General features: G+C 39.6%; 4 protein-coding genes across 6 annotated transcripts; 2 read left to right on the plus strand and 2 right to left on the minus strand.

Moving 5' to 3' along the window:
* Positions 1-215: 215 nt before the first annotated feature.
* Positions 216-9,016, minus strand: LOC122966985 (small ubiquitin-related modifier 2-like). Its single transcript, XM_044331334.1, has 4 exons — positions 8,910-9,016; positions 6,419-6,550; positions 2,581-2,652; positions 216-933 (listed from the first exon to the last, which is right to left on the minus strand). Exons 1-4 carry the CDS (start codon positions 8,928-8,930, stop codon positions 871-873), a joined length of 288 nt encoding a protein of 95 aa, XP_044187269.1. The 5' UTR covers positions 8,931-9,016; the 3' UTR covers positions 216-870.
* A 645-nt stretch (positions 9,017-9,661) lies between these two features.
* Positions 9,662-17,524, plus strand: nup85 (nucleoporin 85). Its single transcript, XM_044331320.1, has 19 exons — positions 9,662-9,865; positions 10,442-10,532; positions 10,626-10,782; positions 10,941-11,011; positions 11,097-11,140; positions 11,422-11,491; positions 11,620-11,738; positions 11,937-12,071; positions 12,764-12,886; positions 13,062-13,193; positions 13,287-13,393; positions 13,514-13,597; positions 13,727-13,792; positions 13,954-14,105; positions 14,243-14,360; positions 14,957-15,057; positions 15,738-15,889; positions 17,072-17,173; positions 17,333-17,524. Exons 1-19 carry the CDS (start codon positions 9,833-9,835, stop codon positions 17,429-17,431), a joined length of 1,956 nt encoding a protein of 651 aa, XP_044187255.1. The 5' UTR covers positions 9,662-9,832; the 3' UTR covers positions 17,432-17,524.
* Positions 17,525-17,566: 42 nt separating this feature from the next.
* gga3b (golgi associated, gamma adaptin ear containing, ARF binding protein 3b) lies at positions 17,567-24,706 on the minus strand. 3 transcript variants are annotated; one of them, XM_044331319.1, is made up of 17 exons: positions 24,621-24,706; positions 22,976-23,060; positions 22,786-22,861; positions 22,578-22,676; positions 22,360-22,483; positions 22,129-22,232; positions 21,866-21,946; positions 21,537-21,674; positions 21,203-21,284; positions 20,990-21,106; positions 20,620-20,868; positions 20,440-20,522; positions 20,198-20,337; positions 19,707-19,990; positions 19,420-19,589; positions 19,148-19,258; positions 17,567-19,018 (listed from the first exon to the last, which is right to left on the minus strand). In XM_044331319.1, exons 4-17 carry the CDS (start codon positions 22,659-22,661, stop codon positions 18,908-18,910), a joined length of 1,878 nt encoding a protein of 625 aa, XP_044187254.1. In that variant the 5' UTR covers positions 22,662-22,676; positions 22,786-22,861; positions 22,976-23,060; positions 24,621-24,706; the 3' UTR covers positions 17,567-18,907. The 3 variants fall into 3 exon arrangements, with proteins under 3 accessions (XP_044187254.1, XP_044187252.1, XP_044187253.1); XM_044331317.1 differs by lacking the exon at positions 24,621-24,706 and adding an exon at positions 24,390-24,575; XM_044331318.1 differs by lacking the exon at positions 24,621-24,706 and adding an exon at positions 23,729-24,343.
* On the plus strand, positions 24,626-27,621 carry mrps7 (mitochondrial ribosomal protein S7). Its single transcript, XM_044331325.1, has 5 exons — positions 24,626-24,705; positions 26,513-26,704; positions 26,795-26,858; positions 26,936-27,103; positions 27,205-27,621. Exons 1-5 carry the CDS (start codon positions 24,662-24,664, stop codon positions 27,424-27,426), a joined length of 690 nt encoding a protein of 229 aa, XP_044187260.1. The 5' UTR covers positions 24,626-24,661; the 3' UTR covers positions 27,427-27,621.
* Position 27,622: the final 1 nt, after the last annotated feature.

The following is a 27,622-nucleotide window of genomic DNA, read 5'->3' on the forward strand; positions in this document are numbered from 1 at the left end:
CCCTCATCATTCTGCAGTGAAGCTTAAAAATCCAACTGTAGGAACAAGAAGAAAAACATATTTTTGAGCAGAGGGGGACTTTAAGTCTTAACAAATAAATAGGCAGCAAAATGACTATTTTGCTTGTGCCCTTGTCGTACTTTTACATATCTGTTATTTCTGCCAAAGAAAAAGGCAAAAGTCACACTGGAGAGCGAGACAAAAATCAGTGAAAGTTTGGAAAAAGACAATAGCTTTATTTTAACAGGCATCTTAATAGACAATACAGATGTTTATTTGAATGAAACATCTCTTCAGGCTTCCCAAAATTTGAAGCTTTGCCTAGTTAAATGGTTAATCAAAACATTTCTCTACACATTCACTACTATATAAAAATGTATAAAATCAAATATTTTTTTTTCAGAAGATCCAAAACCAGAAGACAATTGCAATTCCCAAACTGGTTATACTGTTCACTAATAGCCTGTCCCAAAATAGTACACTCGCTGGACACAGAACAAGCCCAGGCCAACAACATTTGATCAATAAAGTCAGTTTTATTAACTCTATCACCAGTCCTGTTTGTCCGCAACCTTATACAAGCCCCTCAAATTGGGAAGGGAAGTCCTTAACATTTACTACAATATAGCATGAATAAACAAAACCTGAACATAGAGCGATCTGGATGTGGTTTATGTACAAAAACAGAAAAGTAACAAGAGAAAGAATGAAAATACTATACAGCAGTTATGTGCAGCAGAGAAATGACAATTTCTTCTGCATGGAATTCTGTTGAGACAATAGGACGAGTCGCAAAGAAGCAGCCGCTGTGTATCACAGGCTGGGAAGGTTGGTTGTGTTGAGGAGGAAAGTGGTGATACATGTGGATGATTAAATCAGGCCTCCCGTCTGTTGTTGAAACACATCAATTGTATCTTCGTCTTCCATTTCCAACTGAAAAGAGGGGAAAAAAAAAAAAAAAGATTAAAAGATGCGTCACATGACTTTCAATAAGCCAGAAGTTCTGCAGAATCTTTTTATTATATTTTATAGCCAGTTGATCTGCATTTTGTCTATTTATGTATACTTATATTTAAGATAATTTTTGGCTTTATCAAACAAAAAGTGTGACAGAAAAACAGAAATAAACAACAAATATAGATAGCCTATATTAAACATAGAGAGAGCACATGTACCTTAAAACTGTCAGTATGCTTTATACGAAGTCAAATTTGACATTTGCATAGTCAAAATGACAACATTGACATTGTATTTGGCTGTGATAAGCACAGTTGTATCCCCTCTAGCTATGAATCGCAGCAAGTACTACATATTGACATCTATCTAAAGTGTAAGTTCGAGGTCTTGCCAACTAAAATTCTGTTTGGTGTGTTATGACAGGCATCTATACTATACGCTTCCTCTGCAACAAGACGTGGGGCCGGTTTCAAAAAGATATTTCAGATTGGTCTGTATTGTTGGGCCTGTCTTCATTTGCTCTTAGATTAGTTTTATGCAAGTTACACAGTCTCACAAAAATAAGGACTGAAAAGTTGGCCTCTTTACCCTCATGCTAACTCAAGACTTAAGAGCCATGTTTCCATGTGACACCTGCTGAACAGTGGCACCAATTTATAAAAAAAAAAAAAAAGAAAAAAAAAAAAGAAAAGAGGAAAACGTGGCACATAATTTTTGTGGTTTGCTAACAATGCTGTGGAGCAATGAGAAGGGAAAGAGGTTGTTTTTTTTGGAGAGAAATACACAGCAGTGAGGTCACCATCAGTCACGTTCTTTTGTTCAAGGAAGTTATCCAGAGCCTGACTGACAAGTCCTGCCACATGAAGAAGCCACAGCATCTCAGCTCTGCCAAAAGGTGTGTGGCATTGAGATTTGGTGATACTGGGAAGTTTTTTGTATTGTTTTACAGCAATTTCCCTGTGAAATGTCCTTGTATAATTTTGGTGTCAAGTTTGAAAAAAAAGTCTTGATATACCTAGAATTCTTGAAAAACTAGTCCTACTGTATTTAAGACAGTCAAGAACTAGATAACTCTGTGCAATGCCTATCAGAAGTCTGACTATTAGATCTAAGCTATAGTCAAAGTCCTTCTTTGTGAAACCAGCCTCAGATGTGGGCCGTGTTTCAGCCTTCTGACATTCCTACCACACACATGCTCATTGTGGGACGATCTTCTGTATATTTAACTTTTTGACTGTATAATCTGTGAGTGTCTGTGTTTACTACAATTGCATTTATCAAGACTTGGTGAAGTATTGGATAGACTGTGCGTGCGCCACAATTACTTCATTTACAACATGTATTTAACATGGTCTAGGAGAAAAAAAAAAGGGAATATCAGAAATCTCAAGTACTAAGGACATAAAATGTCCCATCAAAGGACATAAAAATAGAATGCATGAAATGTGCATACCCTGCTTGATAAGGATGCTACAACTGCATCAGCACAAGTGATGGGACATGTGGAAATGCATGAGGTATGTGAAGAAACAGGGTGCCGTGTGAAAGTATATATTTTTTAAGCGCACTGCTCTTTTCAGTAACTTCGCAGCTAAACCCGTCGTTTCAAGACTTCAGACTTACCTGTGATGGTGTGTCTGTCTCATTTATCGGCTGTCCATCAAATCTGAACCTTATTTGCCTCATCGACAGTCCCTGGAGAGAGGAAACGCAGAAAAAACCTTTGTAGTAAATCTGAAGTCTGAACCTACTCATTTGTCTACACAAAGACCTCCATTATCCCTATCTCTTGCAATAAATCATTACACAAGCTGTTCTGACAAGGAGACTTTTACCAATACTTTGAACATTTAAAACAGCCTAACAGGGAAAATTAAGAACGTCGCATACAAAGAAATCAAGAGAGTAAGAACGGTGTGAAGAGGAGGCTTGCGGCTATAGTGAAAACTGCCACATCATGTGAGAACTTTTCACATGATGTCAGTAGCTGTGACTGCTACATAATGTTTGAAACCGAGAATCCACAACATTAGCATATTTTCCTAATGTTAAATTTGATGCAAATTTACTTTCTTTCAGTGATGGACTGTATAATGATTTCACCATCAGAAACACAGATTCACTGTGAGGGAGATATATAACACGACTAGAAAGTTTAAACACATACCAGAACAATAAAATAACGATAATATTTTGGATAATAAAGATTATAAATGAACAAAACAAATTAGACAAGGCACAAATAAGACCACTAGTTGCAAAAATGCTATTTTTTTAATGAGTTAATACTGTAGTGGAGATTTGCTGTATTCTATAGTTATTTGCTGTCAGATACAGCAAAGCACAGCAATGTTTATTATATGAATACTACTCTAAAAGCCAAGGAAAGAAGACTATTTTAAAGCATGCACTGTCTTGTTTAAAGGTACGTCTGCTGAAGTTTAAGGGTCACAGAAAAATAATGAGCTATACTGTCTCTTGCAGTGAAAGACGAATAAAAGGAAATGGAAAACATCTGGTTCTCGCTGCAGTTTTGAAAACGTGAATAGACAATATTGTCATTTGGTTTCCATTGTTCCAGAGAACTGAGCCCTTATTTGACTTTCAGATAAAGAAGAACGTCAGATTGAAATTACAATGAAAGACGTGAGATCACATCTGGCAATGAAAGCCACTTTTAGATACAGATATTTCAAAATGTAAAAGTTATCAAACCTCAGGATTGTATTTGAAGTCATGCAATCAAGATTACGGTACAATTTTAAGAATCGAACTGGCAGTCATCCCAGTCTTAACTCATTAGAATAAGTCAACATTCCTGCATCCAATTATATCAAGCAGCCTGGCGATTGATAACTTCAGGGGTGATTTAGCTCCGCTGACATAAAAGATTAACTATCTTTCGTCATTAACATGTGAAATCAAAGACAGATGAGTAGATAAGGTGGTTTTTGGAGATGAGAAAGAGGTAAATGTGTTCAGCTGTTGAGGGAAGATGTGCTCTAACCGTGTAGCCGTAACTGCGAGCAGGAAGGGAAGAACCCTGGAGCACAGCTGGATCACAGCCAACAAACAATATGTTTTCATGAAAAAAAAATGACCGTTATAAATGGCTCTTTAATGAGCATCATCTGACTCTTATCTATTTTTTAAACTTTATTTATTCAGGGAAGGTTCAGTGAGAGGAAGCCTCTGTTTTGAAGGAACGCCCTGATCACAGTCACACAGTTACACACATTCACACCTGGAAACTGACCAGTACAACCACAGTCTGACCTGCCGGCCACTGAGCAGCTCCACTGGAGCAGATGGGGTTAAGGGCCTTGCTCCAGGGCACCTCATTGGTGGTAATGAAGAAGGGCAAATGCTGCTTTTACACTTACTTATCCTGCCAGTTTGGGGATTGACTGATGACCTTCTAGTCACAAGCTCGCTTCTCTAACTGCAATGACTTTGACCAGTTTGATTTCTTAATGCAATACATCTATTGGATACAACTACAGTAGAAGTTATGCAAGTCAACCATGGTTTCACCAATCCTACTGAAACATGATCTTACCGTTAAGTAAATATCTCCAATCAACTAAAGTCTTCATGTCACATAAAAATCAACACTTATTGACCACATAATTTATGTGACAAGTGGGACTTTTAAATTGGCCAGACAATAACTACTTGTTTGCTTGAGGTTAACGTTGCATTATTTAGAATGAAATGACTGGTCACTAACTGCATGAGTGTGAAAAAACTATAATATGTACTTTCATCGTAGCCTTTTTTTGTCTTCAAATGAGAATAAACATGTATACTTCAAAGTTGTTGCTCTGAACCATCAAGTAATTCCAATAATTATTTCCATATGATGTGCAGCATAACTTAGCAACATAGCTCTTGTAAGCCTCTCTCCACACTGTGTATGCAGTTGGAAAGTGACTACTCTAGTAAATGTGGTTCTTTGATCAATATTAAGGCCTAAAAGGTCTCTGCATTGCCAAAAACATTCCACTCTAATAGGATTTTTTTATTTTTTTATTTTTAAATGGCAGACATTTTAACATGTCTTGGCAGGAAAAGCTAAGCTGTAATTAATAGATGAAGTCCATTTGCTCTTGATTCAGCCCTTTCTGGGTATGTGTAATCAATAACTTTAATAATGGCTACATTTCATTCAGGTGTGCCAGTTCCACTTTCACAAAAGCAGTCTGTGAGCATTGCTTACACGCAGATTGCAAATGGTGCCAGAGCCCTGTTTCACATAAGATTATAACTCGCAAATTGCAGAAAAATGCGCAACGAGCAATGCGAGAGTCTGACTGTCCTCTCATGCATGGGTCACAAGTATGACGTTTTCTTCTGATTTGTTAGAGGTATCCAAATAAACACAAGAGAGAATTATCTCATGCTGCAGATTTGGTGAAACAAGCCTGTGGCTGACTGGCATGGCTTACTTGGACCCTTAAACGAAGTGCGCCATTATTAATGTTATTAGTTGTGCGCTGCATGCGGTGACCACTTACGAGAGCAACAGGAGCTTTCTTGAGAATTTACAAGAGGAACTGACGGCATGAGTTTATAGATATTGATCCTTTATATTGACCTAAAATCCAATAACAGAGTGGATGTATTACATGCAGGAGGTTTGACTAATAGGCCTTTTTGACATGTCACAGTAGAAAAAGCACAAGTTGAAATAATAAAAAATTAATGACAGCTGAATTCCATTTTTTGTCTTTAGTTTCAGGGTGCTGGTATTATGGTCGCTGGCTCACTGTCACACTGTTATGACTTATTGGCACAGTTGAATAAAATGGAGCCGCCATCGTTAATGTTATTAATAGCATGTGTACTTTTCCTACTATGACAAGTCAAAATAACTGCTGTGAAAAAGGCCTGTAGCGGAGGTGATACATCTTTTCATCCAGTCCAAAAATCTAATCTCAATACTTGGGTGCTATTTTAAGGAAAATTCAAGGACACTCAGAGTTTTTTCAGCCTATAATACGACCTTGCTCCTACTATTTGAGATTCAGTGGTAGTTGATACACTCACCTTCAAAAAAATACTGATCAACAGCTTCATATCAAAGAAAGAGTAAAGTGGAAGATGTTTTAGTCTTGTAATAGCTTTTCTTTTTCATTGTTCATATTTTTCCTTAGGGGCTGAAACTAAGCTAGATATCACAACAAGCACACAACTGAGGGGGAACATCAAAACTAGCGGGAGTACACACAAGAGAGCAGTCAATGGCTCTTACACATACTACAGAAAAATGCATGATATTGTTATTTGTTACACTTGTGTTTGACAGGTCAAAAAAAAAAGGTCTATTCAACTGTAGTTACACTCCACAAGTGCACTTCAATAGCTCTGCAGCCCCCCCGAGTTCAGGAAATGAACTTGTATCATCATCTTGTTCACAGTCAGTGACGGTTGCTTTGTGCTGATATTGCGTCTTTCCCACCTGTCTCTCGCAGTAGGCCTTCATGAGTTTGATGAGCGGCGTGTGTCTTTTGATCTTGAACTGCACTACAGATCCATCCTGACCTGCTACCTTCAGGTTTATGTGTTCATTGTTTTCTGTCTTCACTGCTTCCTGAGGGATAGAGGCAGAAAGAACAAAAAAAATGTTAGAACTTAGCTGATTAATCAGTTAGTTGATCAACAGCTGCTGAAATTTTAAAACAGTCATTATGGGCTATTGTTACTCATGATGGGAAACTCATTATTGTTGACATTTTATAGAATAAATGACTAATTGATTAATTAAAAAGAGGAAGCCACAGTGAACTGGTTACACAAGAGCAACAGATAACAGATGCTTACTTCTGTTTGGGTGAAGTAGAAGGTCAGTAAAGCAGTATGGTTATGAATATTGTGACACAATAGAGTTTCTGTCCATGTAATACTTGTGGTTGTATTAGAAGCTGTTGAGGAAAATGCTGCAAATAAATAAATAAATAAATAAGCAGGAGCAGCTTCATGGGAAATATTATTTGTGCATTTTGCACTGAAGTAATGAATTAACTGGGTGAGGCAAAAACAGACATTCCCATGAGGTTTAGCTATTTGTATAGTTTCTAAAATGAATTTGCAGAAAATGTATTTTAGTAAATCTAAAATCTTTCCGGATGCACATTTCTCCTTTTGTTACTATTCACAAATTCTAATCAGTACAAGTTGGCAACACCCTGATAACACAGATGACCAAGATAAAAGGAAAATACTCTGATTTGCTCACAAGTTTTCCTCTGCTGAGTGCCCAGATGAACACATACACACACATACATTGGTGAATTGACATGTGAAGCCTGTGCAAAGTGAGATTAGTAGGTTAGCCATCTATCTTTGGACTTAGCTCAGGTTTTCCAGTATCAGGAAGCTGGCTCACTTTTAAAAGACCAGTGTGTAGGATTTAGTGGCATCCAGCAGGATACCCCCTCTCCTCTCCCTCCCCTTTTCAGCATCTAGGAGAACCTACAGTAGCCGTGAAACTTGCGAAAAACGCAAAAGGCCCTCTCTAGAGTAGCCAGTATTTGGTTTGTCTGTTCTGGCCTACTGTAGAAACATGGTGGTGCAACATGGTGGGCTCCATGGAAGAGGACCCACTCCCTATTTAGATATAAAGGGCTCATTCTAAGGTGATGAAAACACAACAATCCTTCAATTCAGGTGATTATACACTAATTAAAACATACTTATGAATATTATATTCCATTTACACACTGCACCTTTAACTGAAATCACCATAGCAACTTATGCTGAACAGTTAACCTGCTCCAGCGCATAACCTGTCAACATCCCCACCAATCAGATCACTGGAAAAAAAGGAGTCATCATTCTTATAGGATCCCAATATGAACAAAAGTTCTGAATTTACAAGGACAAGTAAGAAAGAGCAATATATATTTATAGGTCAATAGAAACATTTTATTGTTGTTTCTATTTCCACTCTGGTTTTAAAACAGAGCTTCTAACAAACAGAGAGATCGTTTACGACACTAAACACATAATGATGATTTTAGCTGCATTTTAATTGTGCAAAGTTTATTTTATCCCCGTAGTGACAGCTGACAGTGTGGATGATTTTACACTCTGGTTCAATCACTGCAGCTCATAATAACGTGAGACAACTGTGTGATGATAACTGGAGATAATCTAATCTATGAGATAGATCTCATCAGTCATTAACTACTTGTCAACTCTTTGCTTCGGTAGCAGAAACAGTCTGACATTACGTTTTGACATATTGAAAATGATTTCTACATCATCCAACTAAACAGCAAATAATCACTCTATAGTTTAGTCATATATAATAATTCCTACATGTATTTTAAGCCGTAGTCTACTTTTCATATTTGGAAATTGTTGCTTATGTTTCTACATCTTATTCTGTTGTATGATTAGAGGGTCGTTTACATTTCACTTCGACTATCATGGCTTTTTGCAGTCACTAAAACAGAAGTTTTCTGCAGGTACTTGGTATCACCGTTTCATATCATATCATATTCAGTACTTCATTCATGGTTCTGATGATGTCGCTCGTAATTAACATCCCCGCCTCTTTCACATGAACGCGCTCGTAGCTGGATAGGAAAAGTTGACTGAGCTAGTTGATAACTAGCTTTGTGAGACTGGTCATCCAGGACGGTCAATGTTAGGCTTAGTGAAGCCAGCTCACCCACAGAGAGCCAGACTAAGTTGAACCTGCTTAGCGTTACAGGCCCCAGCTGTGTGTGATCGAGCAAAAAGCGATCTGCGCGCCTGCGGAGGCGCGTTCACAAACCTTCCGGTCTATCAAAGTAGGTATAACGTTAGCTGGGAGTTGAATTGTAGCTTGCAACTTAGAAAATATAAAACAGAAAATTTGGAAATGTACGTTTTTTTCTATGAGCCCCAATGCCACAGACCCGGTGGAATAATCAGGTATTTTTAAACAGTGTAGTAACGCTCACCTTTGGTTTTTCATCTGCCATGGTCACTCTTTTGGCGCTTCTCTACACTGCCACACAAAGAATACGAGTACGCGCACGTACTCGTTCCCGTTTAAATGATTTGTATGAACGTGCGCGGCCACGTGCCCGTGCGCGTCCACTGCGCCGCAGCTTTGAATGGCTACAGGTAGTCACGTGGATGAAAACAGCAATCTGCGCATGAGCGGGAGTCTAAATGCGCGTTACAGAGGCACTCAGCAGCGCGTGCACGCGCATAACGATGTTGTGCTCTTTGTTGTCAGATTTATTGATGAACTGTATATAATCAAACAAAATGCGCCCGATCACCGTGCTCACCTCTCATAAACGTTAACTGCTTCAGTCATACAGTACATACACTGGATGTACAGTAACTGCACTTTTTATTTCTCTTTTTTAAACAATTTTAATCCCAGCAGCCATGTTGTTTTTCTGTCTGTTGATGGAGATGCTCTAAAACTACACAAAATTAATACTTTTACACATAAAAAGTGCCTGTATTTGCATAAATCAAATGGATCAAACGGTTATTAACAGATTCTAGGTAAAAAAAAAAGATGTTTTTGTGTGCCTGGATAACAGAAGAACAATTCATATATTTTGTGAATTAATCTTTTCCGTCTTGCATGTGAAGGGGACCTGGTTACGTATTATGTATTATGTATGTATTATACATATGTATTATGCATTTTTGGTTATTTATATCAAACCACAGGATGAACCAGGCACAGTAGATGAAACAGGCAGGAGGAAGGGCAGCCCTTCATGACGTCATGACCCATGCGTCGTGTGGGCTTCTGTCTGAATGAGGCGCGTAAGCATCACGCCTGTAGTTTATGGAGTAAAGTGTTTATAGCTAGCTAATTTGTCTTTTTATATTTCACTGTTGGTGATATTGTTTCCTAATGGAGGAGGTAGACGTCGAGCCAGCAGTTACCGTAAGTATCACCGCTGTAGTGTCTTTAGTTTCTGTCTTTTCACACACTGAACAGCGTCGCTAACAAGCTAAATGCCGCAACAACCGTTTTCAAATAACTAATTTAAGTTGAATAATGATATTAACACTTCTATAAGGTGTGTCAGAAACGTATGGGTAATAACAAGAGTGTATATGTCTCAAAACATGTCACAATAGATACAATGCAAGAAGATAGTTACAAAATACTATAACTCAATTGTTGTCTGATTAATTTAGTAGTTTACTTAAATCATGTGCAGGGTGCATATTAAATGTAAATTCATAAGAAGTTGGAGATTTGGCTTGACAGTATAAAATCCCGTGAATGTGGAAGTTACCAAAAAATAACCTATCTATCCTATTACACAAAAATATACTGAACCGATCTCTCTAGAATTTGCGATAAAGTTACTTTGGAAAAAAAAAAACCCCAAGAGGAATCCTGTGTTCAAACCCACAAAATACCCACTTAGAGTCATTATTAATTAATTTAACTTTAGTCTTTCTTAACCTGTTTTACTGGACAATTTCAGTATAATTATCCTCTTTTTTGCAGTATATTCCTGCAGCCAGTGATGGGAAGCATTTGGGATTTGCGTGGGGTCCACGTGATATCCTTGTATATGAGACCCTTTACAATGCATCAGGTATGTGTAGATATTAATACAAGCCCTCTTCTACGTTTTCACTCTCTCTCACCTAATTTTACACTCTTCTCTCTCTATGTCTTGTGTTTTCAGGTGCTTCACAATCAAGTTGTCCATTCATCCACGGGGTCAGGAAAGATGAGGACATAGATTCCCCCATTTTACGCAAACTCTTCAATGAGTCACATCACATCTTTGTTGGCCTGCAGACCATTAAAGATGACCTCCCCAGCAAGAACAAGAAACCCCAGTAAGGCCACCTAACAGATGAGTCCTCTCCTTCTGTGCATGCCACCATATATTGCTTCAGTGACACAAACCTTTGTTAGAAAAGGCAGATGAAACACTAAAGTGATAAATGATTACATATCATGATTTTGCCAAACTTGTCTCTGTCTTGCTTCTTAGATTTGTCAGCATCAGCAAAAACTACAGATCTGTGATTCGAGCCTGTATGGAGGAGGTTCGGCAAGTTGCAGGTCAGAATTTTGAAGTAGTGTAGTGGTGGTATTTTAATTTTCTACTTACCTGGGAAAATGAAATTTACCTTTATTTTTCCTGCAGTTTCTTCAAAAGATGCTGATGTGGCCAGCCAGTTTGGAAATCAGGTTTGTATTACTATATGTATCTGTGCCATAACATGTAGAGAGATTATATCTTATTTGAAGAGTAGACTAATGCACATACAGGAGTCCATATGTGTATTAGTGTCTGAGCAGGGCTAGGCAATAATTCTCTGTGGAAGTATAATTTATGAGAATGATAACTTTTAATGTAAAAACTGACACTGAGACAGTGAGTGAAGGGGCACTCAATGCTGAGGTGCTAATGAAGAGGAATAAGTATTTATTTTTTGATTTAACCTCAGCCTTTGTTTTTATTGTGACAGGTGTCCATTCTGTTGGCCATAGAACTGATCTGGAATCTGTGTGAAGTGCTGTTCATCGAGGCTGCTCCTGGTTAGACTTTTCACTTTGTACTTGCAGATAATCTCCTTCTTTCTCTCTGGAATACAAGATTTTGAAAGCACCCAAACAAACAAGTCAGTGATGTGTGTGTGTGTGTGTGTGTGTGTTTGTGTCCTCAGCGGGTTCCCTGTTGCTCCACCTCCTGGACTGGGTAAGGTTACATAAGGCTGTGGACGAGAAGACCACAGAAGTGCTGCAGAGTGAGAGCCCTGCTGAGCACCACGCCTACTGGGATGTGGTAGGTGCAGCACATGTACACATCTGTTTTTCAAATGTGTTCACACAGTTCTGCCTTTTAATCTATAGTGCAAGGAGTGGTGATATCTTTCCCAAAACCACCAGACAGGCTGATCCACATCTCACTCTTCATTAGTATTTTGTCTAACAGAAAGAGTGTCGTGCGAAACCTCAGTTATCACACGTTTTTGCTGTGCAGGTCCTGGGTTATGTGCTGCAGGGCAGGTTGGAAGAAGCCAGACAGATGCTGGTGAAGCAGGCCACCCTACAGCCTGCCTCCAGGAACATGTACAAGCTGATGGACACTCTGCTCAGCAAGATGCCCTTCTACGATGTAAGATCATTTTCAGTAGTTTATCCGATTGTGTAGCTTTATACTGCTTTGGCAAGATGATGTTTGCAATTTACTTTATAGTCTTGATAGCCAGAATTATTTCACACATGATTTGATCTCAGTTGTAAATGGAATTCCGTTTATTCGTAAAGTATGAAAGATACACTCAAAATTTTAATTGGCTGACTTATTAAAAGCCAGTCGTGCACACTGCACACCTGCTTGCATACACTTGTTGTAATTAAATGCCCGACTGCACTTAGTTTCAACACAAGAAGCTGCTCTTAAATTCTTGAAATACAAGCCTAAAGAAGATCTCCACAATTGATAACGTGTGTAAGCGAGCAGTCAGTCCTTTGGTTAGAGCAAACATAAAAAAAAAAATCGGAAACATTTTGTAACTGTATCACACTTTTCATGTGCTGCTACTGGCAAAACTCCATGTAATCTTCTGTATTTTGCTCATGCTGTGGATGAATAGAGGCTGGGCCATACAACCTTTCTGACACACCACTTCCTCCCTGATTCATTCTTCCCTTTGCTGATATTATACAAACTGTGAAGGACAAACATACTATTTATATTAATCCAGTATAATACAAGGGTTGTTTTTGCATATTTATAATAAATATGGGCTCATAAACTAACCTATGGTGTCTTTCACTTCTGAACCTTCTGTGATAATCCTTCAGCCTGGTGGCACCCAGACGCTGACAGAGTTTGATGTGAAGTGGAGACACTGGCATGAGGAAGTGAACCGCTGCCTTCAGGACAACTCTTTTGCCAGCAACCAACACCTGGAGCTCATCTGCAAGGTCAGTGACTGTTTCCTCAGTAGTCCTAGCTGATGCCCATCAACAGTATATGTAAAATATATCTATTGTACACTGTATATGCTACGGTTGGAGTGTACTGTGCTGCTGTGCAAACCGAGGCCACCAACACTCTTTAAATCTTTTCCCATCTGCTTTTTTTAAAATTTAATTTTAGATCCTAGTAGGTGATGAAGACACTTTGCTGGAGCACAGGGAACTGCTGGGCACCTGGTACCACTTCTTGGTCACTAGACTGCTCTTCTGCCACCCTACAGTCAAACCCGTAGAGCTGCATTACTATGCACAGGTACACTGCTTCTGCACCACTCAACATTCATATCGACCTCGACTACATTCCTGTTGTTTAATGTCCATATGTTTGCCTGTACTTGCTCTGCAGTCGTGCATGACCATGTTCGTGGACTCGAGGGGCGTCCCAGAGCCGCTGGACAGCATCTTATTGGCTGCTTTTGAGTTTGACATTCACCAGGTCATCAAGGACTGCAGGTAGGGTTACATCCATCTGTTCATGTGTGTGTGTATATATGTACAAATACACAGAAGCCACATACCTGCTTATGAATTTTGAACAATATTTACTAATTTCTCCATCATGTGTCACTGCAGCATTGCTCTCAACAACTGGTGGTTTGTGGCCCATTTGACAGATCTCTTGGATCACTGCAAACTCCTCCAGTCTCACAATCTACAGTAAGGACTCATTTTGGCTGCGTTTGTACTTGTCTACACTTTTAATCTGGAGATAACAAGATTGCACATGTTATTCATCTAATATTTACCATATCATTCTGGTTTGTGTGTGTGTGTGTGTGTGTTCAGCTTTGGCACCAACTTGAGAGAGTTTCTGCTGTTAGAATACGCTTCTGGTCTCTTCACTCATCACAGGTATGGTTATCTAAGGTGCAATATGACAATTATACTTATGGTATGGAAATTCTGTTAAGCTGCATAATTACTTTGTTCATTTATAGGATTAGGACAACAGCATCATGACATTGTAACTGGCCTCATCTTATAGGATATTTTTGCATGTGTTTTGTATCAAGTCTGTGGCAGTTGGCTGTGGACTACTTTGACCACTGCCCAGAGTTGGGCCGTGTCTACCTGGAGCTGCAGATCGAGCGTGTTCCTTTAGATACAGAGCGCAAAGCCCTCAAGGTGCTCAGGATCTGCGAGCAAAGGCAAATGTCAGAACAAGGTAGCACTTCTCTTTCTCAGCCCCTCTCTCATTTCCTGTCCACTCGTCTTGCACGAACACAGACACAAAGGTGGATTAATCTGCTTTTCCCAATGCAGCAGAAACCTGAACCTGTTTAATTTCTTGTCTTTATCCAGTGCGGAGTATCTGTAAGATCATGGCTATGCGGGCTCTGAGGAACAACAGACTAGGCTCTGCTCTCTCCTGGAGCATCAGGGCCAAAGATGCCGCCTTTGCCACCCTCATTTCAGAGAAGTAAGTTTCCTTAACAGGGCACATACCCTTCAAGGTGTCTCTCCAACTGTCTGTGCTGAAACCTTTTACTAGAATAATCCTCAAAGAACCCAGGCATTGAAGAAGGCATTGATCATTGTTATTATTATTTATGCAGGGCTTTTTTGGTAACTTTTTCCCTCATAAATGTATTTTTTAACTTTCTGCCATATCAATGAGTGCTTTGTCTTTATCGCCTCAACAATCTTTCCAGCATGGAAGAGCAACCGATTTTGCAGGCATTTTTTGAAAACAAGGGCACGCTCTTGTATCCTCCTCAAACTTAGAATCAAGATGAATCTGATATTCCTTGATTTGATCACATCTAAAGACAACAAAAAGCTTCTCCTTGTTCCCCTGCTTGTATTCTGGGGAGGCATTTTACATAACAGCGGGGGGAAAAAGCAGCTTGAAGGATTACATGTGGTTGATTCAAAACAAATCAAACATTGTAGTCTATTTGAGATCTTGGATGAAGTACCATTTAACAAGCTTCTTGTAAAAGCACTGTTGTTGTCAGGCTGCCACTTTCCAAGTGGTTTTAAAAGCGTGTGTGTGTGTGTGTGTGTGTGTGTCAGGTTCTTACAGGATTACTGCGCCAGAGGGACCTTCTCTGATCTGGACCTGATAGACAACTTGGGCTCGGCCATGCTGCTCAGCGACAGGCTCACGTTCCTCGGTATAAACAAGGAACACACACAGACATATACCGTAGCATAAGTAGCACTGCTCAACTTGTGACTCAGCCAGTGCAGAGCTCTCACAAGTTCAATCCACACATCAGGTGAGGGCACATTCAGTCAGGGCCCTGGACAGCTTCCCTTATAGTCTCTCTCAGGCTGTCACATGAGACTGAGACACTGAGACGTGTACACACAGAGATCTAAATAAAGCTGTGTACTGCTTAATGCAACAGCATGTGACAGCGTGCTTTGATGCAATCAGTAAATCAGCGAAAAGACATAAACCATTTATAAAAAGCTTCTAAAGTTTAGATACTAGTAGAAAGAAATTGCTTTACTTTTAAATAGATCTCTCTATTTTTTTATGCAGAAAGTATGAATTAAAGTGTTTGCAAGATGTTTCATTGCTGAAAAATACACATACATAGAGTCTCCACATAATCTGAGCACTGACTGTTCATCCTGCCTGCTGTGTAATATGCTGTTTGAGTATCAGTGATGTCTGAAGCACGGTGGGAGGTAGCAAAAACAAAAAACATCTGATTAGTTGTGAATAAAAATAAGAACTATTGCACTTTTCTGTATGTGATTACATCTACATCATAAAACATGGGCGACTATAGTCAGTCGGCAGCAGTCTAGTGTTGCAGTCTGAAAACTCTTTTTCCATTCCTAGGGAAGTACCGTGAGTTCCACAAGTTGTACGGAGAGAAGTGTTTCAGGGAGGCGGCTAAGCTGCTGCTCTCCCTCATGACGGCCAAGATCGCCCCCCGAAGCTTCTGGATGACTCTGCTGACTGACGCCCTTCCCCTACTGGAGCAGAAAGAGGTGAGTCACCACAAAATGCACTGTGTCTGTGGATTTGGAAAATTGTTATAGGTATAGTCACAAGAAATAAGGCAAATATATAACTTAGTTATATCAGGTAAGTTACATCAAAATATCAAACTGATATTAATGTTTAGTTGTTTGTATGATAAAACTGGCATATTCAACCATGAACTAATGACAGGCTGCAGCTAATAATTATTTTAATCATTGATTAATCAGCCGATTCTTTTCTCAATTAATCATTTGGTCTAGAAAACATCAGAAAACAGTGAAAAATGTCCATTACAATACCTTTTTTTTTAAATTGAAGTTTTCAATTGTCTTGTTTTGTCCAACCAACAATCCAAAACCGAGATAATCAGTTTACAGTCATAGAAAGAAAACCAGAAAATATTGACATTCAAGAAGATGGAACCAGATAATATTTGATAAATGATTAATTGATAATATCGAAATAGTTGCAGATAATTTTTCTGTTAAAATCAAATAATCATTGAATAGTTGCAGCTTTATACTAAATTATAGTTCAGCCCTGACCGACAAAATTGATTTTTTTTTTTGACAGGCATTTATTGTTTATGGAGTCAACATGAGTTTTAATAGTGTAGTAGTTTAAATAAAACAGCTTATGGTTCTAGTCTGATATATACATGAAAATCTGTCCTCTGCAGCAGATGATTTACAGCTAATTCACCCATTTATCTGTTTCCTTCATTCCTATGAGGGAATTGTCTTGCAGTGAACTTTGTAACGTTGGACGGACGCTCTCTTTACTGCAGTGCATGTCTGTGAATGAATAATAAACATGTCCAATCATGATCACGCATTTTCAATTACTGGTCTCGAGACTAACTCATTGAGTCTGTCATGCTTTTCCTTTGCGTTGTTTTTGTCAAAACTAATTTTATTAAGTATACTTTAGTTTGCACGGTGTCATTCATGTTGTCCTAAATAAAAATAAACTACAGTATGCAGTATTGAAAAGGTGCAAATTTAATTTTTCCATGAAGTTTGCAGTCCACATTATTATGTTAGATAAGGGGACATGGAAAGCATGAAGAAAAGAGGAACTGCAATGCTCCTAAAAAGAAAAAAAAAACATTTTCACCATCCAATCAGTGTCTGCTGTGCAGGTGGTCCGTTTTTACTAAAAAGTGGCTCTGTTTGTTGACTTTTTAGGTGATCTTCTCCGCAGAGCAAACTCATGAGCTAATGTTCTGTTTAGAGGAGCTCACCTCCTCACTGAACTCCACAACTCCTGGCACAGACAGGCCCATGCAGGTACGCGTCTCCTCACACAGCCTTAAAGCTGCTCAGATGATAGTACTGTCATCTTTTATGAAAGATACACAGGCTCAAATACCGGTCCTATAAAGTGTACCTCTTATTCTACAGCCGCAGTATTAAAGATCTCTTATTAAACTGTATTTGTCATTTCAGGAGGAAGATATAGAGGTGACCAAAGTGGAGCTCTTGAGACTTGCTCTGGCCAGGAATCTGGCTATGGCTATAGTCAAAGAGGGCACAGTGGAAACATGAATGGTGAAAGCTCTTTTGCATTTTTGTACTGTATATAAAACTCAAGTGATCAAAATGTGTGCTTTGATAATAAAACACTTTTCATGATGTAAACTTGACTTTTAGTAATCCTGTATATGAAGAATTTAATTGACATCCATTGAAAGAAATATTTATTTCTTCATGCAGCAAACAAATGGCACATCATACAGTATGTACAGACCTAACACTCTCCCAAAATCTGCACGTCACATGTTCACATAACTTGTCATACAACAAACGATAGGTACATTACATACTATGTACATTTAACACACACTTCTGTACATCCCCTATGACGATGAGTTGAGGACTACCGGAGAAGGGACCAAAAGGAGGATCGGGTGAACTGATTTATGCAAAGTTATTCACTGCACAGTTCCACTCCACATATCCCACTGCTGCATACTGGAAAGAAATCTGCCTGATGACTGATTTCTCTTTCAAGCTATCAAATTTAAATCCAGATTTTTCAAGTCACATTTTCTAGGTTCAGTGATGCACTGAAATACTAAAAAAGAAAATAAATATGACAAATGTATTCCCAATACTTACAGTGGTAGAAGAATAAACCTCTTTAAATACAGAACAAAAATATGGGTACCTAACGACTATAACTAAAAACATAACTGAAATGCTGATGATCTGGAAAAATCACTTTTCATTACGTTCAAAAGAAAAAAAAAAACTAATCACATGAAATAAAACCAGTGTTGGACTCAGTAGACTCAAGTAATAATGACATATCAATAATAAGAAATATCTGTTTACCTTTACCGAAAGTGCTGTTTGTTGCCTTACCAGCACAATATTAAACATTGTTGGTCCACTAATCTAAAACAGGGCCACATTAGCTAGTATAATTTACTTAACCATGACAAAAATCCTGCTGGCTAAAATAGTCACGCAGTATATTCATGAAACAGTCAACTATCTTCCTGCAGCAATGAATACGTGACAGTACTCTTTATTTAACAGATAAAGTTTCCACTTCAACTCCATCTTAAGAAATCTTTCCAAATCCAAATATTTCTAAATCTCTGGAAATAATTCAAGTATGTTGTCCTGGGTAAAAAGCTCAACCAGAGGAATAAATAAAAGAAGTTCATCTCTTTTAAAATATTTTGTTATGTTGCAACGCATCATGCCAGTTTGAGACCAGTCTTTAGTTTGTTAGCTGTCTGCGGAAAAGTATACAAGCACTGTATAAATAAAGTTTTTAGTGTCTGCTGTTAGCATCTCACTGCCAGTAACAACAATGACCAAAACAAAAGGAACCATAAGGAATGTGAAGCTGAAAGATCGAGTTATTGTTACTTTAACAATGCAGCTGAATTTCTCCACCTTCCCCTGCAAACTCTCTCTGGGATGTATGTGACCCCACACACACACACACACACCCCTTCATGGAGCACGAACCAGTCTGTCCCTGCTGAGTGGTGACAGGCCTGCACGCTGCTATAGATGACCCCACATCTCTGGTGGGGGGAACTGGTCAACCTCTCCGACCTCGTTGCACGGACGAACTCCTAACGTGAAAGCCAGTTTGTAGCGCAGGCGCACCTTCTCCTGCAAAGACGCACGCACACAAATCATTCAGCTTTTCTCTACCAGATTGAAAGTTCTTACTGAAACTTGCTCATAAATATTATGGTGTGTGTGTTGTTTAAAATCTTTAAATGTTTGGATGTCACCTGCCTTTAATGGATTGGCCAGCAACATGATCTGGGTAATGGAGGCTGGAGGTAGGACAGGATTAAATGGTGCCAGTTCTGTTCCTGATGGAGTCTGCAGCTTCACCTTCATGGACTGGTGGAAGAATAAAGGAGAAGTCACTGTTACTATTTTTATGTCTTTATTAACAAACTCACAGAAGACAGATGGAGACATGCATCATAGTAAATACTTGAAGCTTGGGCAATGACAACATAGCTAATAAAAGACACATGAATGAACATAGGAAAGTCTACCTTAGGCACAGCAGCTTGCAGTACCACATTGTGAACAGGGAGCGGCGCTGTGTTGAGCATGGACACCACCATTACCAACACGTCAGGCCTGCCGGGGGGACAGTCAGATGCAAAGTTGAGCAGCACTCTGACGCCGTCCTTATCGTAGGCCGTCACAGGCAACACTTTACCTGAGGACAGAAAGAGCACAGCCAATCAGGAACAGGCAGATAAGAGATAAGAGAACTATCCAATGAGCTGCTGAGTTTCATCTTAAGTCTCCCTCCCTCTCTTTCTCATCTCCTTACTTGGTCTGATGGCCTCCAGAGGGACGTGCACATTGCTCAGGGAGATGTCTGTTGCTCTGGCCGGGCTGCCCTGGAGGGGAGGGTGGCAGGGGGACAGAGAGCGGAACAGCGGGCTGCCTGGGGCCGAGCCGAGGCTCTGGGTCTTGGCGTGGGATAGAGCAGGGGAGCTGGGCATTGTACCCTGGAGAAGAGAGGCTGAGGAGGGAGAGCCCTGCCCAGGCATGAGGGGAGGTGCCGCTACAGGCATCCCAAAGCTGCTTCCCCTCGTCATTTGGCTGGACAAACTGAAAATCACATTTAAGAGACTTTTAAGTACTGCAGACTGGTCAAATAAGAGCACCAACATTGATAGAAAATAGACACCAAAGAACATTTTGCGCACAAAATAAACCTCAAGACCTTTTAAAATGTCTAAAGACAAAACAATTGGTGGAAAGCACTGATTTTCTGTTAAACAGTGAAGATAAAAAATAGTGTAGTTAACTTTGTACCTCTTGTGATCTGAAAAGCCCATCATGGCCAGGTCTTGCAGGTTCTGGAGACTGTGTATGGTGACGGCTGGTTCAGCTGGGGGGAGCACTGGACCTGAAAGAGGTACACTCCCAAACATATCCACGCTTGATGCTGGGGCCTGCAGAGGAGATGAGGAGACCAAAAAAAAAAAAAAATCACCCTCTCTCATTAGACTTTGACTAACAATCTGCTGTTTGGCACAAAAGAATTTCAGATGTACCTGCAAGGAACTCCACTGACTGGATACTTCACTCAACTTGGGTTTTGATTGGCTGCTCAGAGAGGTAGGGGGGTCATTCAGTCCTGAAAGAATGTAAAACCACAGGCATTTGTATCGTCACAAAGGAGAAAATATTCTATGTTTAACACAGTTTTGGGTGCTGCAGTGAGGATATACTACCTAGAGACAGCAGCTCATCATCAAGGAGAGAGAGCGCAGTGGAGGCCTTGTCGAGGGGGGGGTGACTAGGGCTGCTGCCCTGACTGCCGTGGGATCCACCCAGGCGTTTAGGTGGAGGAGGCAGGACAGGGATGGGGGAAGCCGTGAGATTGGTGGAGATGGGATTTGAGCACAGCGAGGGAAGGGCGGCAGGTTGAGGAGGGCTCGGAGTGTCGAGGCCGGCGAGGTCGATCAGTGTGTCTGTGGTGTCTGTCGAGTGCGTATGACAAAGAGGAAGATGAACTGCAGAAGGTGAATTAGGCAGGAGCATAAAAGCAATCAGGTTTTTATATAAAAGTGCAAAAACATGTGCATATAGAAAGTCTCTCACCGCTCTCAGCTGTGGATTGAGGCTCTTCACTGTCACCGTTGATCGTCTGCCCCTCAACAATCTTCTTATAGGAGTTGATAACCTTGGAGAGGTCATCGTTGGCCTGAAGGATGTCACCTGAGGAGTCACAGATTATACACAGTGTCAATCAAAATGTGAACACAGAGCTTCTCCAGATAAGAAAAAAAAACAAAAAAAAAACAGCCAACAAACCTAAACTGGTGTCATTGTCCTCGGCCTCAGTGGCCATTTTGAAAGCAGCACGCCTCAGCTTGTCACACCGCTCGTAGAGTTCCTGAAGAGAAAAACAAAGGAGGCGCTGTGCAGTTTAAATGCTGCAGGGACACAAGCTGATGTGTACTGGTGTTGTCTGATTTTCAGTAGTTTTCAGTAGTAAACATTACATTATCCAAACAATATTCCATAAGCATTAAAATTTTGCTAACGCACAATAAAATGACTAAAAAATGATAAAGTTGTACATAAGACAACTGATTGCTCTCATTTGTGTGTGTGTGTGTGTGTGTGTGTGCGCACAGACACGCACCTTAATGATCTCCTTGTCTGAGTCAGAGGAGCTGTCTTTATTGTAGTGGGAGAGCATCTCAGTCAGCAACTTGACATTGATGTTCACCTCCTCCAGTGTGTTTATACGCTTCGTGACCTTCTGCACTCGTGCCTCATCCTGACAAAAACAACAGGACACAACACGCTTTATACACACACACTAATATCCATGTCATGTATGAAAAATATTGTAGTGAGATCACCACGGCACACTTGGCCAGAACAATTTTTAATCCAGTTCAACAGTTTTCATGATTAAAGTTAATTTCAGCTGTTCCCATAGTAACAAGCATGTCTGACATCTCTCACCTCTTTCACCATGTTTTTGATTAACCTGTTGGCTTCCTGGAGGTCTTCTGGATTTTTGCTCCGTAGAAGCTCAGCAAGCAGCTACACACACATAAAAACACACTTAAACATCTGTTTACTTTTGTAAAAGTAGAAATGCATCTTTTACTAATATCTAGAGAGACCGTGTTTCATTTAGAGCAAATGATTCTGATAACATTATGAAGGAAATTCAGAAATCACAACATTGCAGAGCAGATTTTGTATTCCTGTCCATCCCTCACCTTGCCCATGTCCTCATTGTCAAACACTGGGTGTTTGGGTCGTGTCGGGGGAGAGGGGATCAGAGTCCTGTCCAGCGGTAACTCTGGGTCACGTGTCACGAGCCCTGGTGAGGAAAGTGAGAACAGGATTAATAAGATGTCTTCTCACACGCATTGTGTAAAATCATGCAATCTGAATGATGGAGTGAAAAGTAAGAGAAATTGATGTAATCTGTCCACATCTCAACACACCCTGTCTTCTAAGTGTCTGGTAGGCTTCACTGATCTTGGCTTCGTTGGGAAAAGCAACAGTCCAGCTGTACAGCATTTCTACAATCTTCATCTTCACCTTCTCAGGCGCACTGTCGCCCAGGTACTGGAAACAAGAGGTGATCAAAAGGAGGATTGACAGGAGAACATACAATCAGCTTTATTAGCATAAAGTCTAAACCCTTTTAGAGGCAGCTCACCTTTGGAGACACAACTTTGATCAGCTCGTTCAAAAATCTGTATTTTCCGACTTCGTTATGAAACCTTCTCCCGCAGTTCTTCATACATGCCTCCAATACCTGTGCAAAAATCAATCAATCAATCAATCAATCAATCCAGTAATGCCAAGGCAGTTGAGAAAACAAAAAATGTACTTGTTGACATCTATGTAGGCGAAGCATTTCTTACAGTCAGAGCCTGAAGCGCTTCCCATTCTTGTGGTGAGTGGATTTTGTGGACGAGCAATGTTACAGCTATCTGAGGACTACAAGAAGAAAATCCCATATGAGAAACTTTTTTTTTTCTGGGATGATGATATTTTCCAATAAATAAATGAATAAATAAATAAAAACGTTTTGCAAATATTTCACAGACATACCCCTCCAGTTCCTTGTTGATCTGATCACAGAAGCCTATGATGTACTCCCAGTCCTCCTGTCTGTTTGTTGGATGGGTGGCTTTATCTGTCACACAGAGACATTTGCACTAATTTAACCGGCGTGTTTGAAGAGCAATATGCTGTCCTAGTACATCTGAATGCACATATCGTACTACTGTGAACACAGCTTCCTGTGAGTCTAGTGGTCAACATGACAAAGCAGTAATTGTTATCATTTTTCCTCTTTTGTAATTACTGATATAGCGTTTATTTTGTTGGCAGCACTGCCCAATTATCATATCATTCATACAGCAGGTTGTAATAAGTGGCAGCTTCATATCTGTGCACAGTCCCAGCAAACACTGAGCTGTCACTGTTAAAAGTGACCCAGACAGTGTTTAACTTTATTAACAACACACTAATATCACAATACAAACAACAGTACATACAAAAATAAATAAATATAACTTTAAAAAGTGAATAAGCAATATTGAAAATCAGCTTAAATCATCCGGCAATGTTGTCCACAATGTTTTTCAAGAGATGAGATGTCTTCAAAGCTTTTTTTACGTTTAAATACTCTGCAGACAGAATCATAGAAAGTCTGAAGTTCAACATAAAACAACAAACTGAAGAAATCTGGCTTTGCGAATATAATGTTTGAGACACAGCATTTTTTTTTATCAAGTTATCAACTTCATTGTTATTCTTAGACTCTACATTCAAAAATAGGACCATACTTCCTGTACAGACCTTATGAGTCTCCCAGATAATCAGGAAGTTTGAGTCCAGAAGTTACTTGAAAGAGTGCCGACATAAATTAAATGAGAAAAGGACTCAGCCTCCTTTTTGCAGAAGGAAAATAAAGGGGAAACATTTAAAAGTCTAAAATTGTGACTGAATTCATTGCAGGGATAAAAATTTCTTTAACTTTATTGGAGACAAAAATCTGTTAAATTCAGTCCAAACATTCCTGCTAATGTTAGGAAACATCACTTTCGAACGATGAAAGGAGTTGAGACACTGACTTTGAACAGAAGTAAAAACACTTGTGATATTACATCCTTTCCACCAAGCCACAGACTAGGAAACAGCCCTGAGAAAGGTTCATTTAACAACGACGCTTTAACGAGAGAGAGCAATTTCGTTGATACACTTTTAAGATTTCTGGGACCGAGAAATGTCTAATCCTCCCTATTAAAGACCCACACAGTGTTTATGAAAGCTCTCCACCCACCCTACTAATGATGCAGACACTGCTAGCACCCCAACACTCTCTACTAGCTGTGAAACAGCAGATATCAGCGCGCTGACAGCTTCCCCACGGCCGGGTTTAACGCCCCTACAGTCTGAAGCGATGTATTTAGCTAATTAACCACATTATTTCATTCATAAAATCGGATTTATCACTCACTGAGCCATGATTCAAGCGACTCCCCTTCCTGGTACGCCATAGCACTAAAAACATCGCGTGATGTCATCAGTGTATGCGCGAGACTACAAATGTATTCCTTGGATTTATTTTCTAAATATCACACAATGTATACCATTTAAAACAAATGTATTTCACCACGGTATTGGAATTAAAACCTGCCGAATGATAGGCTGCTTTTATTTTTTTAAGGCATCTGCAGGAGATACTAACCTGTACCTCCCGGGGTCCTAACTGACGCTCACATTTCCAAGATGTCTGCCTCCCTCTCAGGATTATTAAAACCTTGGACACCGAGGTAATTATCACATTTGTAAAGACGCAAGCAATTATCAGTTGGTGTCAGCACTCTGTTTGATATATTTGTACCGCAGGCGGATATTTGTCTTTATTAGAAAACGAAAATAGAAACGTAACTGACGTGGCTGCGCAGCGAACAATGTCATGACTGATATTTCTGAACCATCAGTAACAAGGGACACTCTTCTGGTTTAGTGTCCCCAATGTGATTTTTCAAAAAATGGATGGAGTAGACTTTTTACTATGTTGTGAGTTTGATTGTAGCTCATTACTAGTTAAACTTTCTACTTTCCATCAGCGAGTTCTTCTCTATTGGAAATTAATATATAAATATAACTTTACACCACATAACACACCAGTGTGGAACAAATATGTACATAGAGGAGCAGGAAGGGATTTGGGCTGTTGCTCATTTATGGATGATAATGGACATTTGTTACAGCATGAGGAGTTCTGTGAGAAATCCCAACTCCAATGTACTGTTAAATAGGGATGGACAATATATCAATATTATATCGATATCGTGAAACTAGGTCGTTTTAGATTTTGGATGTATAGTGATATGGCATAAGTGTTGTCTTTTCCTGGTTTTAAAGGCTGCATTACAGTAAAAGTGTCATTTTCTAAACTAAGCAGACTGTTCTAGTTGTATCCACATTATCGGTGATTATCAAAAATCTCATTGTGTAAATATTTTGTGAAACACCAATAGTCATCCCTACAGTATTGTCTCAATATTGATATAGAGGTATTTGGTCAGGATAAGAGGTTATTTTGGGAAAGAGGAAGTACAATCAAAGTAAGCAACAATGTTTATATTTCTTGACTGAATACTGTATCCTGCCAATATTCCTCTTAATCTTACCAAAATGTCACAGAAAATTCACAAATATAGAATAAATGTGTTAAAGACTTTTCTTTCTTGCAAACAGTACAACAGTTATGTATGTCAGTAAATCTTCCAGTCACACTGTCACAGGGATCGTTTACAGTATGTTGTGAAGCATTTTTAAAGAACTCTGTTGGTTAAACAGTTCTATAATGAATAAAATAAATGAGAAAATTGCCATTCACGTTTCCACAGCTCAGGGTGATGTTCTCAAAAGTCTTGTTTTGTTAGACCAAAGATACTCAGATACTCTTACCATTAAATGGAGAAAAGCAGAAAATCTTCACATTTGTGACACTGTTTACCATTATTACTTAGCATGTGACTTAAAGAATTAATTAGAGCTGCAACGATGAGTTGATCTACAGAAAATTAATCAGCAACTTCTGATAATTGTTTAATTGTTTGTCATTATTAAGTAAAAAACCCAAACAATCTCTTGTTTAAGGTTCTCAAATGTGAAAATCAACTGCTTTTCTTTGTCATAGTGTTTTAGTAAATTGATTTTTTTTTCTGTTTTTAAATTGCTGGTTGGACAAAACAAGACATTTGAGGACATCACTTAATGCTCTAGTAAATTGTAACAGGCATTTTCTAAACTGTCTTCTGATGTGATATTTGCCAAACAATTAATTGAGAAAATAATGGGCAGATTAATTAATTATGAAAAGAATCATTAGTTGCAGCTACAGTCAAAGATCAGAAGTGTTGGCTGTTCATTTTCTGTTGATACTAATCATTTCAGCACTCATCCACACAAAACTATCAAAAACATTTGGTGTGGTATTGATAATATCACTAAATATATTTTAAAAAAAACACATTCAAATCAAGTCAGACAAGTGCCGGATTTGAAACGGCCCTCCACTCCTCACAAGCATACACACAGAAACTTTATTCTCTGGTGTGTTTGCAGGGTGTTCCTGGTGAGATGGAGCAGATACAACCCGTACTATCTGGAGCCAGAGGTCAGCAAGGAGGCCTACAGCAAACCAGAGACGGAGCTCAGCGCTGAGGAGAAGGAGCAGCGGGAGCTCAAAGCGCTCCGACCCATCAAGGCAGCAACTAGCGGCGTCACCAGCTCTGTGTTCAGCGATCCAGTCCTCAGGTAGAACAAACTTAACATCAGTCAGTCGCGGCATCTTGTTTAAGTCAAAGCTGTGCGTGTCTGATGATCATTTTTGTCTTTTCTTCTCAGTAAATTCGTCAACATGATGATGAAACATGGAAACAAGGTTTTGGCCAGAGAGATCATGATAGAGGTGAGGAAGCTTGAAGAACTCATTCATTCTTGGCCTAATTATAAAATACTAAATACTGCTGTTTCTCTTTTCCCCAGACGTTGGAGAACATAAAGAGGAAACAGGTGGAGAAATACCACAAAGCTCCACAAGGGAAGAAAGAGGAGATCGAGTGTAACCCCTTCACCATCTTCCACCAGGCTCTGGAGAACTGTAAGCCTGTCGTCGGACTGGCCAGCATACAGAAAGGCGGAAAGTTCTACCAGGTCAGTGACGAGGCAGAAAAACGCTCTTTTGTTTAATTTATGGCAACAAAGCATAAAAGTAATCTAATTACATTCTGATCGGTCTTCAACCTCCACCTTAGGTGCCTATTCCTCTTACGGACAACCGGCGTCGCTTCCTCGCTATGAAGTGGATGATCACAGAGTGCAGGGACAACAAACACCGGCGCATGCACATGTATGAAAAACTTTCCCAGGAACTGCTGGCGGCCTCGATCAAGGAGGGCAACGTCATCAAGAAGAAGCACGAGCTGCACAAGATGGCGGAATCCAACAGAGCCTACGCCCACTACCGCTGGTGGTAGAGCTGCTGCGGGCGTCGTGAACGTGAAGAGCGAAAGAAACGCTTCAGGACTTTTAACTGAGGACTGACCGACTGGAGTCACGGAGGAGTCAGTGACACATTGTAAATAATGAATGCCGTGTTACCACATAAGGTCACTTTTTGTATCGTGTACAATAAACAGTGATGCTGCCACACAATAAACACATAAAACTGAG

Source organism: Thunnus albacares, chromosome 17 (genome assembly GCF_914725855.1).
Source record: "Thunnus albacares chromosome 17, fThuAlb1.1, whole genome shotgun sequence".
Taxonomy (NCBI): Eukaryota; Metazoa; Chordata; class Actinopteri; order Scombriformes; family Scombridae; genus Thunnus; species Thunnus albacares.

Coding starts and splice junctions, on each gene's coding strand:
- LOC122966985 (XM_044331334.1), bottom strand. CDS start 8,930: ATGGCAGATGAAAAACCAAAG. Junction 6,551..8,909: donor TGGCAGATGAAAAACCAAAG/GTGAGCGTTACT, acceptor TCTATCCCTCAG/GAAGCAGTGAAGACAGAAAA. Junction 2,653..6,418: donor AGGCCTACTGCGAGAGACAG/GTGGGAAAGACG, acceptor TCCTCTCTCCAG/GGACTGTCGATGAGGCAAAT.
- nup85 (XM_044331320.1), top strand. CDS start 9,833: ATGGAGGAGGTAGACGTCGAGCCAGCAGTTACC. Junction 10,783..10,940: donor AGCAAGAACAAGAAACCCCA/GTAAGGCCACCT, acceptor CTTGCTTCTTAG/ATTTGTCAGCATCAGCAAAA. Junction 14,106..14,242: donor AAGGCAAATGTCAGAACAAG/GTAGCACTTCTC, acceptor GTCTTTATCCAG/TGCGGAGTATCTGTAAGATC.
- gga3b (XM_044331317.1), bottom strand. CDS start 24,456: ATGACATCACGCGATGTTTTTAGTGCTATGGCGTACCAGGAAGGGGAG. Junction 23,061..24,389: donor GTCGCTTGAATCATGGCTCA/GTGAGTGATAAA, acceptor TCTGTGTGACAG/ATAAAGCCACCCATCCAACA. Junction 19,991..20,197: donor GGCTTTTCAGATCACAAGAG/GTACAAAGTTAA, acceptor TGTGATTTTCAG/TTTGTCCAGCCAAATGACGA.
- mrps7 (XM_044331325.1), top strand. CDS start 24,662: ATGTCTGCCTCCCTCTCAGGATTATTAAAACCTTGGACACCGAG. Junction 26,705..26,794: donor TTCAGCGATCCAGTCCTCAG/GTAGAACAAACT, acceptor TTTTCTTCTCAG/TAAATTCGTCAACATGATGA. Junction 26,859..26,935: donor CCAGAGAGATCATGATAGAG/GTGAGGAAGCTT, acceptor TCTTTTCCCCAG/ACGTTGGAGAACATAAAGAG.